Source organism: Eutrigla gurnardus (genome assembly GCF_963514095.1).
Source record: "Eutrigla gurnardus genome assembly, chromosome: 5".
Taxonomy (NCBI): domain Eukaryota; kingdom Metazoa; phylum Chordata; class Actinopteri; order Perciformes; family Triglidae; genus Eutrigla; species Eutrigla gurnardus.
Window position 1 is genome coordinate 15,624,070 of NC_139919.1, and position 15,050 is coordinate 15,639,119.

Consider the following 15,050-nt stretch of genomic DNA (forward strand, 5'->3'; position numbering starts at 1 on the left):
CAAAAGCTTTGCGGCAGGAAATTTACTTTTGAAACTACTGTGACAGTCAACCGTCACGACCATCTTATATAATCACCTTTTATTAATTGAAAAGACAAGAAGATCCGAACGAGGCATCAGGATGATCTTTTTATACATTTCACTGCTTCTACTTCATCAAGGATGTAAGTGATATCAAACTCTGTCCAAACAATTTATTATTTGAGTGTTTTGTGCAGAAAAAGAAATTGTATTAATGATTTTTTTTTTTTGTATTAAGCAGCCACCTTTTCTCTTAAAATTGGTGTGTAATTAAATGAATTGAAAGAGTTTTTGTCTAGATGTAGTGACAAAAATCAACATTTGTGTGTGTATAAATGCGTGTGATACATAGTTTATCTTAATTTTGCAATACTACATTATATGTAAAATTATGTATTGCAAATTATATACTCTCCATTGTGTTTTATCTCAGATGCAAAGATCTCAGTGACCACAGTTCAACTCGGTGATCCTGCCACCTTCACTTGTGATTTCCCCGATTCGAAGATGAGCAGTTCACAAGTGAAGTGGTACAGACAGAGCATTGGTGAAAGTCTTACATTAATCGCTACACTGATGAAAGGCAATGCACAGCCTACATTTGAACAAGGGTTTTCTCCCTCACAATTTTATGCAAACCACACAAAAAACGTGAGCGCGCTGACCATTTTGAAGACCATTCCAGAAGACGAGGCAGTATATCACTGTGCCGTCATCATTACCTGGTATAAGGATCAGTGGAGTGGCACATATTTGTCTTTAAAAGGTAATGCATGTCTCTGTCAGTAAGGTGTCTGAACACTGTTCAGTTACAACTTCAATATGTATTAACATTTACATTTTATCGTCCAACTCTGCTTCTTAAATTAAGTTCCAGTTTTTTGTATTTTGTAGGAAAGACTCGAGGGACGACAGACTCTACTATTGTTCAGTGGCCAACAGTATCTGATCCAGTTAATCCAGGAGACTCGGTCACTCTCCAGTGTTCTGTCCTCTTTGACTCGGAGAAGAAGTCCTGTCCAGATGAATACAGAGTGTACTGGTTTGGAGTCAGATCGTCTCTGCCAAACATGATCTACACCGATGGAAATAGACCTGATGAATGTGAGACGAGATCTGACACTCAGAAGAGTTGTGTTTATCATTTTTCCAAGAATGTCAACGCCTCTGATGCTGGGACGTACTACTGTGCTGTGGCTGCATGTGGGGAGATATTATTTGGATATGGTACAAAACTCGACATTGAAGGTAACTATCATTCAGTTTTACTTGGAAGTGCTTCTAAGGATAAAAAAAAAAAAAAATTGTATTCCACATCCACATCATATTGGTATCTTCCGATTTAATGAATGAATGGAAGGAAAGGACATAAAGTTCTGTCTGATCTTCAGTTCTTAATTACCAACCCACTGGCAATTGAATAAGGTTTAATAGGAAAAGGAAATTAGTCATTACATTTTAAGCAAATATTTGTGAAAAGTAAAATCCTCTTTGGTAGAATTACATTTTAATTTAGTTTTACTCAATGTGATTGTGTGTTCCTTTTCATGTTTCAGAAACTGGCTTGCGGTCCTTTAGTGTTTTAGGGATGGGCAGTCTGCTGCTGTTCCTGCTGTTTACCATCTTGGTTGTGAATGTTGTCGCAATCCTCATTCACGCCATCAAGAAAAACAAGTGTGATCAAGGTAATCAAGGTAATAGATGTTACCCTAATATAGCATACATTATTCAGTTGACGCCTATATGATTAGCATTTCAACGAGCTGGTGCATCTTTATCGATTTTATGTATCTTTCATATTGTAGCTGCCGTTTCCCTGCTGGAAAATGTTGCACAAAGGAATTTAAAGGTAAGATTAAAAAAAAACCTAAGATGCATCTTGATCTCGTCATTTCACATATTCTCACATTTTCTCAGAGAAATGAAGACCCATGGATTTATTCTACTGTCGTCTTTACCGTCGTGAAAATGGGCAGTGGTGGAAGGAGGGACGCCAAAGCAGCAGAGAAAGAGAGGATCTGTGCTGCTGCCGAGGCTTTTGGGTTGGATACGCATTAGTTATGACATGAGTCATAGAAATTATCCCTATGAAGGACATTTCTACTAGCTGTTTCTTAGCAAGGCTAACTGAATCTCGCGTCATATTAATAATAAGAGGGGAGAAATCCATAATTCCGGTCAAAAGGTACTAGATGTGCAGATATTTGTTTTAAAATGTAATGTAAAGTTTCTTAAGTATTTCTTCTTCATTACTTCCCACATCTGCTACAAGGTAGTGTTGTGCATATGATGTATATCTCAATTTAAAGTTTTGTTTTCATGCTTACATGTAAAACTAGTTGATTGTATTAAAACAATGCATTTTGATCAATTGTGTGTTGGAATTAAAATTTGGTGAAATCATCATCCACCCATCCATCCATCCATGCTGCCGTCAAACTGATACTTTACTGTCAGATGGAATATTTTTAGTCCTTTTTAGTGCTTTTGCTTCCTATTTCTACTGAAAAGTTAAATAATTTGTATCATTAACAGTGAATGGTAGAGTAAATGTGATAGTAAATATACAGTAATGCATGACAGGAAATGCTACTGCAGTCATAATGAAGGAGTTACACGTTAAACATGTGGCGCCATCCAGTTAGATTTTCACTCTAATTCACTAGGGATGTGTGATGTGCACAATAGCCTGTAGGGCAGGGGTTCTTACCTTTTTGACCTCGAGGCCCAATTTTTAAAGTACAAAGTGGCCCGGGGCCCATTACATATTAACACTGTATATATTTAATTGACCTCACCCTCCGTTTGATTTGTATATCAAAACACTGAACGGGCTGATAATTCCTGGACCAAATCAAGCTGTGAAAAGAAAAAGCTTCAAGGATCAAGTCAGGCTTTTTAATAATAATAAAAAAGACCAATATTAGGATTTTACTTTAAATTAATACAAAATAATTTATATATATATATATATATATATATAAATTATTTATTTAAAGGAGTGCCGTCTCTGCATATATTTCTCGACAACACTCGACCTGCATCAGCGCATGTGCGTGTTCGTCTACAATTTTTCTTTTTAAAAAGTTCTCCATTTTGCTGCAGTGAGTGAAGAAGACAGTCTCCTTCTCTGTGTATTGGCGCTTGTTAAACAACTGAGTGATTCATTACCGCCACCACGTGGTCGAAAGCTGCATTGTAACTGAGCGTCTCATGCATAACATATCTCTGGTGTCTTCACTGCCCTTGCGGCCCACAGGTGCAAAACTGATTTTTTTTGTGGCCCTCTGGGGGGCGCTGGTGGCCTAAGTTTAGGCCCTATGGTTAAGAATCACTGCTGTAGGGGACACTAAAATAACTGTAGTTTTGAAAGAAACAATTGAATTGCTTTCATTTTCATTAAAAGGATAGAGGAAGTAGGTTTGGTTTTATTTCTGTTTTCATGCAAGAATTTATTGGCATGATGATGATGACTGCAGAGCCAGTTGTTGACATGCAAAATAGAATTGCACAGGAGAACTCAATTCTGTAACCATTAAATATACTTTTTTAATGGTTATCCTTGACATTTCAGTATTTTCTATAGCACTGTGCTAGACTGCAGTGGTTATATGCCTTACAACACATTTACAAACTGACTGGTATTAGTCATAATAAAAGGTTTTCTTTTCTGCCTCTGAGTCAGTGCGTCTAAAGAGTTGTCAGTTTTCACGCATAGCATTTACATCCGAAAGAAAAACTTAAGCATATGAGCACCAGCTTCCCCTAGCTGTTGTATTGATTAATTTAGCTCCCTTTCGGAACTCACAATGATAATGTTAGTGCAACAGTATTCATGATGTCATGTGGGACTATGAACGCAAGTCCGGGCTGACTTGTGAGCCCGCTGACTCTGTTTTGCAGCAGAAGCTGCTGGCTGCTATTAATTAAGGGCAGGCAGTCTGAGTGACTTGCAGCCAATAAATGTCCTTATTTCTGCAAATTGTCCATAAAAATGCCCGTGAGCCACAGTACAACACACATCTATTCAAATGCAGTTTGAAGTGCAATGCACAGTAATACAATGAAAAGCATTAATAGTCACTTTATTAGCAGCAAACTAAGCAATTAGATGGATGGAGTCCAGCTTGAATGTAACTTTCAAAAAAAAAATCTTTCACATACTTTAAAGCAGGCCTGAAGACCTTTTTATACCACAAAATTTTGATTGCTAAATTGCGCCCCGATGTGATGCTTTTATGCTTATTTTATTTTTTTCAATGTAAGCACTCTGAGATTCATTGAATGAAAAGTGTACTACACATAAAATCTATTATTTGTTATATACATACGTCTACATAGAGGACATTTATTTTAGAAACCGTTTCCCTCGTAAAATTATTATGAAGTTATTACGTTTTTTTTAAGTAAGAGACTTCTATGACTGTTTAAAGGTGACTGTGCCTCTGAAGCTCTGACACTTTGAAATGCTCTCCCAATAGACATATCATCTGTTGTCACTGTTGACGCCTTTTTAAAAAGACCCACTCATTTAAACAGGCCACTGTCTGCTGGTTGGTGTCTGTAATTGTGTGTGTCTAGTCTGTTGTTGAAGTCTGCTGTATTAGGGCACATTCTGAGTAATTTGCTGCCCCATCATATGCTTTTCTATGCAAGTTGTGGGATGACGATTAGAGAAAAAATACTGCAGGATGTGTGCAAGGCCCTGATCAGGAAGATGTACACATGAGCCACAGTGTAACAGACATGACTACTTTGGTTGTTATGCCAACATCTATTCAAATGCAGTATGAAGTGCGATGTACGGTAATGAAAAGCATGAAAGTCACTTTATTAGCAGCAAACTCAGCAGCTTGATAGCTGGAGTCCAGCTGGCAAACTGTTCGCAGGCATTGTACAAATATATATTTCCACTTAAGCGTTTCTCGGTCACTCCCTGCCTGTCCAACCAGTCAAATTGTTACCTGCTGACATTTGTCAGAAGATGAACTTGACCGATAGTAAGCGTTTATTTAAAACCCCAACTATTGAGAAAAAGCAATAAGGGTGTGTGGCAGCTGTTAAAGACAAGTTAATCTGAGTTAAGTCGAAGCCTTGTGAGGAGACTATGGGTCGGGTTCAGATGCGGGCCCGACTCTGCCTAGAGGTGGCGCCTTGTGAGGTTGTCGGATCTCACAGTAGAGTACACACACTCTGTAGGCAGCTCTCTCTTCTTTTCTCTTTTCAATTTTCTTCTTCTCAATGCTGCATAATGCACTGCCTCCCCGTCGTCATCCTGCAAACAATAACTGTCTGTTAATATATTTTTATAGATAAGAACTGTAAAATGAACAATCAAGTCTAGAATATACATACATGCATACATACTGGCTGCATTCTGGCAGCAACTGATCGTATGCGATCACGTACCAACAGCACTCTTGTTTACATCCCAGCCAATTCTGCTATAGGTTTTATTGACAACCTAATACTTTGACTTAAGAAATACATTTAATTTTAAATCTGTTGACTGTGAGACCATTCCAGACAGAAGCCCAAGGAGTCCAGTGTCAGGATAATGTAACAGTTGATACTAGGTTTTTGCCTCTGAATGTGCTTTTTAGTGGTTAGAAACATATTTACCAGGTCTTGATCTACTGTCAATGTGTCACGTCCACATCCAGGATTACTCGTTTCTCCTGCTGATAAAAGAAAAGTCCTCAGAAAGTGTGTCCACATTAGGAGCTGCTGTAATATCAATGTGACTTTTATCAACCTTGCAAGGCCTCACATTCAGTTAAAACAATGTGACAAATCTCAGCTGAATTATAAGATACAAATATACCACTTGAGTTCATCACCATTGTTGGACTTCCCAGTTTGAATTCATCAGAAAATATGGTATCCTATTCATAATTTACCATGAAACTGTAAATATTTGTTGGTTTGCGGAATATAGATTTCCAGAACGTGGTTAGGTCATACAATTTCTTTATTTACTTTACTTTTGACAGATTATGTAACACACACGTATGTTGTCCCAAACAGGATGTATGAATGGCTGTTTAAAGGTTGATCGTGCCTTTTGAAGTGGTAGCTCAGACACTGGAATCCTCTTGCGATATATTTGTTCTGCGTTCACTGTTGCAAAGTCTAGTGTTTTCTAATTTTGCGTGCCTGGTCTATTGTTTTCTGTTGTTTTTATTTGTTTCACGGTCTGACTTGTAATCTTGGTGCTATACTAAATTAACTTTACTCACTAACTTTACTTGTTTAAAATAACCCATGATTCAGGGCGAATAGTTCAGTTTGTAGAGTTGGCGCCCCATGTACGGAGGCTAAGTCTTCACTGCAGCAGCCCCGTGTTTCAATCCGACCGGCGACCCTTTCAGACCCTCTCTCCCTCCTTTCACTCTCATGCAGTTCTATCTGAATAAAGGTAAAATGGCCAAAACATAAATAAATTACCCAGGATTCCACGAGGTAACCATTTAATCAGAGGCTCATAATTTATATAATTGGGGCCAAAACTGATCAATTCCGACCTAAAATCATTTACCGGACAATTTAGAAAATAAGACAGAGGAGGACTAATGCTTTTCGTTATTGGGTCCAAAAGAGCAACTGAAATGACAAATAAACCCTAGTTTTTAGAAGTTGTTACATGCACATGAATCAACCCAGGTAAATTTGAGGCACTTACCTTTGCAATGTTCACAAACTCTCCGTTGATTTACGTAGAAACTAAGGACAATGATCACAGTCACACAACAGAGCAGCAGGACTCCAAGCACAAGGACTACTGGGTCCAGTTTTGATCCTGAAAATAGAGAAATTTAACACCTCATTCATGTTCTGTTATTTCAGTGATTACCTGGAGCATTATAACGAGTAAATCAAAATCACATTTTTTTGCCATGCAAAATAGTCTAAACTAGATTTTTTAATTTGTTGTAGTAAGGGGGCTTTCGTCCTTTCTTTCCTTGCACCACATTTATCAAAAATATTTTGAGAATAATGCGGCGTTCACACCGGACGCGATAGACGCGAATACAATCGCGTGAGACGCGTGTATTGCGCCGCTTGATCATTTTGGACTATTCGCGTCTTTCGCTTCATTCGCGTCATTCGCTTCATTCGCGCATGACGCTCATTTTTGAGGGGAGCCGGCGGGTCACGTCGGCGGACCCCCCTCCTCCGCCTCGGGGTACCCGATGCCAGAGTCCGTGAGCCTCCTCCGGGAGCCACGTCCCTCGCACCTCTCCCCAGAGTCGGGGCCACATTCGACCTCAGATCAGATGAGACAACCCGCTGAATTTAAGCATATTACTAAGCGGAGGAAAATAAACTATCTAGGATTCCCTCAGTAGCGGCGAGCGAAGAGGGAAGAGCCCAGCGCCGAATCCCCGTCCGACGGGCGGGCGGACGTGGGAAATGTGGCGTACGGAAGACCAATTGCCCGGTGTCGAGCGGGGGCCTGAGTCCTTCTGATCGAGGCTCAGCCTTGACGTCGCGCCGGGGTCCGGTCTTCCCGGGTCGGGTTTGGTAATGCAGCCCGTCCATCTCAGCTCATCTGTCTGTCGGCTTGAACTCGTCGGCGACGTCGGCGCAGTAATATCATCACTCAAAACACGACGGGACTATATACCTTCTGCTTGTTTTCACAACCCTGTACGATGCACGTTATAACCATGATGTTTGATTGTTCACAAACTATCTTACTAAAACCTGATGCTTCCTCAACTGTGCACGAACTACTACTACAGGTAGTGCAGGCGATGGTGTGCAGGTCACGTAGGTTCTATTGACGGAAGTAAGAGGGGGAGCGGAGTGATGATATTACTGCGCCGACGTCGAAGTGCTTCCAGTTGTTATTCCGCCATACTATATAGTTATCCTTGTTATCTGCTTAGAAAAATTGGCATGTTTCATTTTGTGTAACCAAACTTGGGTCGTGTAACTACTCACGTAACCGTATTTAAATAGGGACAACGTGGAAGTGCTTGGTCGCTTCTAACTTCACCCCCCTTTGGATCCTAAGGAATATACTGGGCCAAGCTACATGCTAGCAAATTAGCGCTGCACGGAGTGCGCGCAAGAGCCATTGAGTGCACGCACAGAGGAGAGGGAGGTATGTATCACCTCGTCTAACATCAGAGCAGAACATAGTTCAGTATGGAAATGCGGTGGTGTTTTCCTTTAAGTGAACAAATACAAGAAAATTGCTATTTTCCCTTTGACTAACATTTAACATCAAACAGCTGTGATTATGTCTAACTTAAATATGCTAAATAAATATATGCATATACATATAGCAACCATGAATTGATATTCTTCATACATTTTACAAATATGTATCCCCAAAAAAAGGCTTTTGCAATTCAACAGCAAAGACTTACTTGTCTCCACTTGAGTTCCTTCACCGAACAGAATCTCTCCACATGTGACCACAGCGCAGTAGTACGTCCCAGTGTCAGAGGAGTTCTGTATAGTCTTGGACCAACTGTAGACACAACTTCTTTCCACAGCTTCAATGCTGTAAATGATGCTTGGATGACAGTGTTTCCCCTACCATTGTACAGGCCTGGCGGCCTGCCAGGCCAAGGAGACCTGCCGCCAGGCCAAAAAAAAAAATCAATATACCAAAAATAAGCCACCTATCAATTCATTCATAAATCAATAATCATTTACATTAGGAGCGCCTCCGCGCAGCACAGCAGACTTGCTCCGCAAGACGCGCGGCCGCAACAATCCTCGCCGCGCGCTCCCGCTACTTTTTTCTTCATGTACTTTACGGGCTTGATGTTGTTCTGATGCCGTTCCGCCTCGTTAAACCACCACGATGTCGCTTTCTACTTTGAAAACACGGAATGTTGACACTGTATTTTGATAAGCTGTTGCACTCTTCAGACTCGTGGTGTGAGCGGAACCGGTCCATAGGGTCCATAATATTTATTTTATTACATTACATTATTATTTATTTTTACATAATAAAAATGCCGCTGTGTGTCTCCGTCCAAAACCCGCTGCGCTCGCGCTGTCTGCTCGCACAGATCCGCTCGTGCGCACATGCGCTGATGCAGGTCGAGTGTTGTCGAGAAATATAAGCAGAGACGGCGCTCCTTAAAAACAACATCACGCCATGTGTGTGTAGTATTAGGACGTGATGACGTATGTACAACCGGCCAAAGCCCGTTTGCCCCCCCTCCCCGGGGGGGAAGATTGTTTTTGATAAGATGTGGAACTTTGAGTTAACTGCTATTGAGTAAACCTATAACTTATATTTTACTTGATAAAATAAGACAATATATGCACTCATATGTCGTTGTAGTGTTTTACAGTATCTGTAGCTATTAATGTGATGCTCATCATTTTCCAGCCATATTTTTCTGGACCCTGATCATTTCCATCAACCAGCACCTTAATAAGTCACTCTCTCCTTGTGATCTTGAATACACTCTGGTTGAACAAAAATGTTGAATGCAAATATAATAATTGCAGAATTGCAGACTGCTTGCTGTGCCACCTGACTTAATCCAACTGCACCAATACACCATCCCACACGTCTCGTCTGTATAGGGTTTTTTCGGTGGGTACCACCGGGCCTGAAAAAAATTCTAGGGGAAACACTGGATGAGATTCTCCTGATCCATATCTGAACCAGTACACACTGTGCTCACCTGGACACTGGACCTTGTTTTCTTGGCTCTTGGAGTGAAGTGAACAATGGAGATTGACTTTGTCTCCCAGCTGGACAAACTCAGTCTTTGGTCTTTGTTTCACATAGAAAGATTTCTGCTCATTACGATCTGCATGGTTCGATAGAAAAAATATATATCAAAAGCTAAATTATGTATGACATAAAAATGTAAAAAGATATTTATTTTACCATTCACAGCCAAGAAGCTGCCATTCATAAAACTCTGTGAATACGCTGTTCCATTGAGACAGAAGTATGTTGCTTCATCCTCTTTGCTGATATTTCTGATGGTAAGTTGATACTTCTTCCCTTCAGTGACTTTGAAACGTGGGTTGTCAAATTGTCCACTAAGTTTTAGTTGCCCTAAACTTCCCGTAGCCACTGTTTGGACCATATGTCCAAGAGGCTGCTTTAACCAGTGGAAGAAACTGCCTTTAGAAATTGAACACTGCAAAGTAACATTTCCACCAACGTTCACCACAGTCAAGGAGACCAGGTGAGGATCAACTGCAGATTGAATCAGAGCTGAGGAAAAGAAACAAATAAAAACAAATTTACAACACAAAACAAACCATGACAGAAGTATCTACCTCAAGAAAAATAGTTACTTTGACTTGTCTTAACAATAGTTAAATGTAAAGAATCGTTATGTCTAAAGTTGCACTTACGCACTGAGCTAAGATGAAACAAAGCAACCAGTCTTCCGATCATTGTGGTAAAACACCCTTCTCTTGCACAACTGATGTCTTCCTACCTAAATGAAGGTTTAGTCACAAGATCATCAGTGTACCAAGTGGAAATCATCCTGATTGGCTGAAACACAGTAAAGGTACTTCCTCCTAAATTTTGCAATTCCATGATCCATTTACAAAAACTCTTGACTTGTACATGTATTTTTTGTTTATTTTTACTGTTACACTACTTTGCAGTAAGTTACATGAATTATCATACATTAAAGATGCTCACTACTACTTCATTGCCACAGCAGTTCACATGTATTATGTCATAATAGTTATAACTAAGCACTACTTTTTCATGCCTTCAAAAAAAGTGGTGGCCTGGTTTGTCTTAAATACTGAATAGTGCAATGGCTGTTCAAAACATGCCTGTTCATAACAGGCAGAATGCTTGGCCTGCGATGTTGCGGCTGGCAAATACACTTCCTTGGGTCCACACATCTGCCGTGACAAGACTTGCGTGATTCGCACAAAAACATTTACCCAGTACTAATATTACTGCAGTATCTACCACCTTCAGCACCAACTGTGTGACAATTTCCAGCTGAAGAAAGTGTGAGAAGTTAATTATTTAACAATATAAATATGGGCAGTAAATGCAAAATCTGTATATCTTGTGTCTTTGCCAAATAATGTCATTGCTTTCTTATGTGACATGGTATTTGTTCATTTTACTTTGAATTGTCAATTCAAGTTAATGTAAATATTAATGAGTTAACTTTTTGAATAGTTTGTGAGCTTTAAACACATACTATGTGATAGAGTTGGGGTCATATGAAAATGTCCATGATTATCCTGACCCAAAATAATTGCAATTTACTAGTTAAAATATGCTTTTAACTCTTGAAATGGCGATGAAACATACTGGAATCTCTTTATTTTTATAAATATAAAATTTATAAATATAAAATTTTATAAATTTTCCCACTGGGTGGGATGTATTAGGTAGCAACTTAGTGAACAATTTGTCCTCGGAGTTGATGTTAGAAGCAGTAAAATGAGCAAGCTTGAGCTTTTGACAAGGGCCAAATTGTGATGGCTAGACAACTGGGTCTCCAAAATAGCAGCTCTTGTGGGATGTTCCCGGTCTGCAGTGGTCAGTACCTATCAAAAGTGGCCTAAGGAAGGAAAACAGGGTTATGGGCACAAAGGCTCATTGATGCACGTAAGGAGCGAAGGTTGGCCCGTGTTGTCCGATCCAACAACTGAGCTTCTTTAGCTCAAATTGCTGAAAAAGTTCATGCTGGTTATGATGGAAAGGTGTCAAAACACACAGTGCATCACAGTTTGTTGCGTATAGGGCTGCGTAGCTGCAGACTGGCCAGGGTGCCCATACTGACCCCTGTCCACTGCCAAACACACCAACAATGGGCACATGAGCATCAGAACTGGACTACGGAGCAATGAAAGAAGGTGGCCTGGTCTGATGAATCATGTTTTCTTTTACATTACATGGATGGTCGGGTGCGTGTTCCTCACTTACCTGGGGACCACGGCAACAGGATGCACTATGGGAAGAAGGCAAGACGGTAGAGGCAGTGTGATGCTTTGGGCAATTTTCTGCTGGGAAACCTTGGGTCTTGCCATTCACGTGAATGTTACTTTTACATGTACCACCAAAATAAGCATTGTTGCAGACCATGTAGACCCTTTAATGGAAACGGTATTTCCTGATGGCAGCAGTCTCTTTCAGCAGATTAATGCGTCCTGCCACAAAGCAAAAAATGGTTCTGGAATGGTTTGAAGAAAACGACGAGTTCAAGTTGTTGACTTGGCCTCCAAATTCCCCAGATCTCAATCTAATCAAGCATCCTATGGGATGTGCTGGACAAACAAGTCCGATCCATGGAGGCCCCACCTCGCAAATTACAGGACTGAAAGGATCTGCTGCTAACGTCTTGGTGCCAGATACCTCAGCACACCTTCAGAGGTCTAGTCGAGTCTGTGCTTGGATGGGTCAGGGCTGACTTTATTTTAGGGATCTCAGCCATGGTTGGTTGATTAATAAGTAAGGGATGGTAAATACACCACCATTAATAATGTTATTTATAATTGTTAAAGATGGACCAGATCACAGATTCACTGAAAGTCATGAAAAACGAATGCTTCATTATTCATGATTACAGCACTAGGAATTTAACAGAATAAATGTGAACTGCAGTGACATAGTGTCATTCATCTAGTTGCTTACAATTTCAAAATTGCATTCCTATATCTTACACTATGATAACAAAACCTGAATTTACTTTAATTAAGCATTCATCAATATGCATAGGCAACAAAGTTAATGTTTTTACACAATGTTACACATTATACCTTATTCATTATATATGAGTCTTTAGCTCAGGTCGTCCATCTTAGCCCAAAGTGTCACACAGCGGCGAGGTCTGTCTTGTCTTGGGTGTTTTTGTCTCATGTATTTCCTGTTTTATTTTGAAATCCTAACTCTCCTCTCGTTCCAGGTCACTTGCCCTTCCTCATGTGTCTCCAGTCTGACGTCTTCCCTGATCCCTGATTGTTTCCACCTGTTTCCCATTACCCTTCTGTGTACTTAAGTCTGCGTCTTCCCTTGTCCTGTGCCAAAGTGTTTCGCCTGTCGTTCACCCAAGCCCTTCGTCATAGCCTTGTCGCGTTAAGTATCTGCCCCGTTTAATTGTCACTGGTTTATGTTTCAGTTTTTTTGTTGTGCCTCTAGAAGAGTGATTTTTTGTTGTAACCTTTTGCATAGTGTAGCTCTGCTCACAGCTTTAAGTTTAGCCTTTTTGATTTCCTCCACCTGGGAGCGATTTTGTGTTTTTGTATTTCCTGTTATTCAGTGTTCGATAGCCATGTCAACCTCCTTGAGAGCGTTTTCTGTTGTGTAGTTAGGATTGATATTAGTCAGGTTTAGTTTCTTATTCTCCGATACTCGTTGAGTTCCCACCGTTGGTGTGGTTTTGTTTTCTCCTTTTCCTTTTGTTTTTCCTCCTCAGTGTTCTGAGTCTGTCAGGTTAAGGTTCCATAGCCTTATTTGTTTCACTCTGTCTGAGCCAGCAAATTCAGAAATAAAAGCCTGTTGATTTCTGCTTAACACTGCATCTGAGTCCTCCTTTAAGTCTAGGCCTGACAGTACACTTTGGCCAGTATGGACTCAGCAGTGACCCGGCAGCTGGAGGAGATTCTCAGAATCCAAGAAGCCCGGCTAACCCGTCAGGAAGAGTTTCAGACGGCGATGGCGGCTCACCTGGGAGACCTTACAGCCCAGGTTCAGGGATTAAACACCCATCTGACTCAGGCAGCTCAGCCCGCCCCAGCAGTTCCTCCTGTGCCTGCAGTTACACCAACCCCTGGGACTACGTCCTCATCGACCGCTACCATGCCTTTACAGCCTATGCAGGTGGTAGGGATTGGCAGTAAATTGGCTCCCCCAGCAAAATATTCGGGGGAAATGGGATTATGCAGAACTTTTCTTATTGACTGTTCAATTCATTTTGAATTAACACCTCACGCTTTCCCCACCGATCGATCCAAGATCGCATTTATGGTTTCCCACATGACCGGCCGAGCCAAAGCCTGGGCATCTGCAGAATGGGCCCAGAACTCGCCAATCTGCAGCTCGCTCACCAGTTTCGAGGACGCTCTGAACAGGACTTTTGACCCCGTCACCACCAGCCGAGAGAAGGCTCAAGAGCTAAGCGACCTGAGACAAGACAGAGACACGGTTTGTGACTACGCCATCCGCTTCCACACGCTGGCAGCAGAAAGCGGGTGGAATGATTTGGCGCTGTACGATGTGTTCCTGAAGGGGCTGGCAGCCCCTATCCAAGACTTCCTCATTCCATTGGATTTACCTAAGGATTTAGATTCCCTCATTGCGCTGGCCATCCGAACCGACAACAGGATGAATCAGTTGAAACAACGACGGAGCAGAGACTGTGCAACGAGGGAAAAAACCCCGCACCTGCAGGCACCTGGCTGGTCGGCGTCCTGCCACTCATCACTGGACCAGCGTCGTCACCCCCCTCCGGAGGATGAAGGGGAACCGATGCAGCTGGGCAGGACCCGGCTAACTCAAGAGGAGCGACGAAAACGGCAGCTGGAGGGCCGCTGTTTTTATTGCGGAGAAGCGGGTCATCTCGTCGCCGCCTGTCCAGCCAAGAAAGCAGTGAGGGTGAGTCAGTTCACAGCCCCAGACGCAGTGTCACGTATACTCACCACTATCAAGATAATGCATAACGACACCACTGAACTGAAGGCGCTCATAGTCTCAGGGGCTGACGCTAACTTGATGAACTGAGGTTTAGCTAGGCACCTGGGTCTTAAAGCTGAACCTCTAGCTAAGTCCATTGAAGCTAAGGCGCTAAATGGTGAAAGAATATTCACTATTACTCATGTCACTGAACCTATTCGATTATGCATCAAGGACCATGAGGAACAACTCAGTTTTTATTTAATCACGTCACCTGCTCACACTCTGATTCTAGGACTGCCATGGCTGCTTTGCCACGACCCTCATGTGAACTGGAGATCTGGGGAGATCAGGGGGTGGGGGGAGAGCTGTGCTGGGGAGTGCATTAATCCATCCACCTATAAGGAAGATGCAACTTCGATTAATATGGTTTCTGCTAACTCTG

General features: G+C 41.5%; 2 protein-coding genes across 4 annotated transcripts; one reads left to right on the forward strand and one right to left on the reverse strand.

The window, feature by feature from the left end:
* Window positions 1-2,300, forward strand: LOC311013515 (uncharacterized protein). Of its 2 annotated transcripts, none has more exons than XM_084009610.1 (6): window positions 1-164; window positions 455-787; window positions 916-1,269; window positions 1,578-1,715; window positions 1,827-1,870; window positions 1,939-2,300. In XM_084009610.1, the coding sequence occupies exons 1-6, from the start codon at window positions 122-124 to the stop codon at window positions 2,077-2,079; spliced, it is 1,053 nt and encodes a 350-aa protein (XP_083865736.1). In that variant the 5' UTR covers window positions 1-121; the 3' UTR covers window positions 2,080-2,300. The 2 variants fall into 2 exon arrangements, with proteins under 2 accessions (XP_083865736.1, XP_083865737.1); XM_084009611.1 differs by having other exon boundaries at window positions 1,578-1,706.
* Window positions 2,301-4,251: 1,951 nt separating this feature from the next.
* On the reverse strand, window positions 4,252-10,463 carry LOC311013793 (uncharacterized protein). Of its 2 annotated transcripts, none has more exons than XM_084009998.1 (7): window positions 10,369-10,463; window positions 9,890-10,225; window positions 9,629-9,809; window positions 8,400-8,548; window positions 6,704-6,820; window positions 5,644-5,699; window positions 4,252-5,296 (listed from the first exon to the last, which is right to left on the reverse strand). In XM_084009998.1, exons 1-7 carry the CDS (start codon window positions 10,409-10,411, stop codon window positions 5,162-5,164), a joined length of 1,017 nt encoding a protein of 338 aa, XP_083866124.1. In that variant the 5' UTR covers window positions 10,412-10,463; the 3' UTR covers window positions 4,252-5,161. The 2 variants fall into 2 exon arrangements, with proteins under 2 accessions (XP_083866124.1, XP_083866123.1); XM_084009997.1 differs by having other exon boundaries at window positions 5,644-5,702.
* Between the last annotated feature and the right edge of the window lie 4,587 nt (window positions 10,464-15,050).

What these genes read in the sequence shown, in the direction of transcription:
- LOC311013515 (XM_084009610.1), top strand. Translation starts at nt 122, where the DNA reads ATGATCTTTTTATACATTTCACTGCTTCTACTTCATCAAGGAT. An exon ending in GCTTCTACTTCATCAAGGAT is followed by an intron (nt 165 to 454) that starts GTAAGTGATATC and finishes GTTTTATCTCAG; the next exon opens with ATGCAAAGATCTCAGTGACC. An exon ending in TTGCACAAAGGAATTTAAAG is followed by an intron (nt 1,871 to 1,938) that starts GTAAGATTAAAA and finishes ACATTTTCTCAG; the next exon opens with AGAAATGAAGACCCATGGAT.
- LOC311013793 (XM_084009997.1), bottom strand. Translation starts at nt 10,411, where the DNA reads ATGATCGGAAGACTGGTTGCTTTGTTTCATCTTAGCTCAGTGC. An exon ending in AGGAACTCAAGTGGAGACAA is followed by an intron (nt 6,821 to 8,399) that starts GTAAGTCTTTGC and finishes CTCTATTTTCAG; the next exon opens with GATCAAAACTGGACCCAGTA. An exon ending in AGTTTGTGAACATTGCAAAG is followed by an intron (nt 5,703 to 6,703) that starts GTAAGTGCCTCA and finishes TTCTTTTATCAG; the next exon opens with CAGGAGAAACGAGTAATCCT.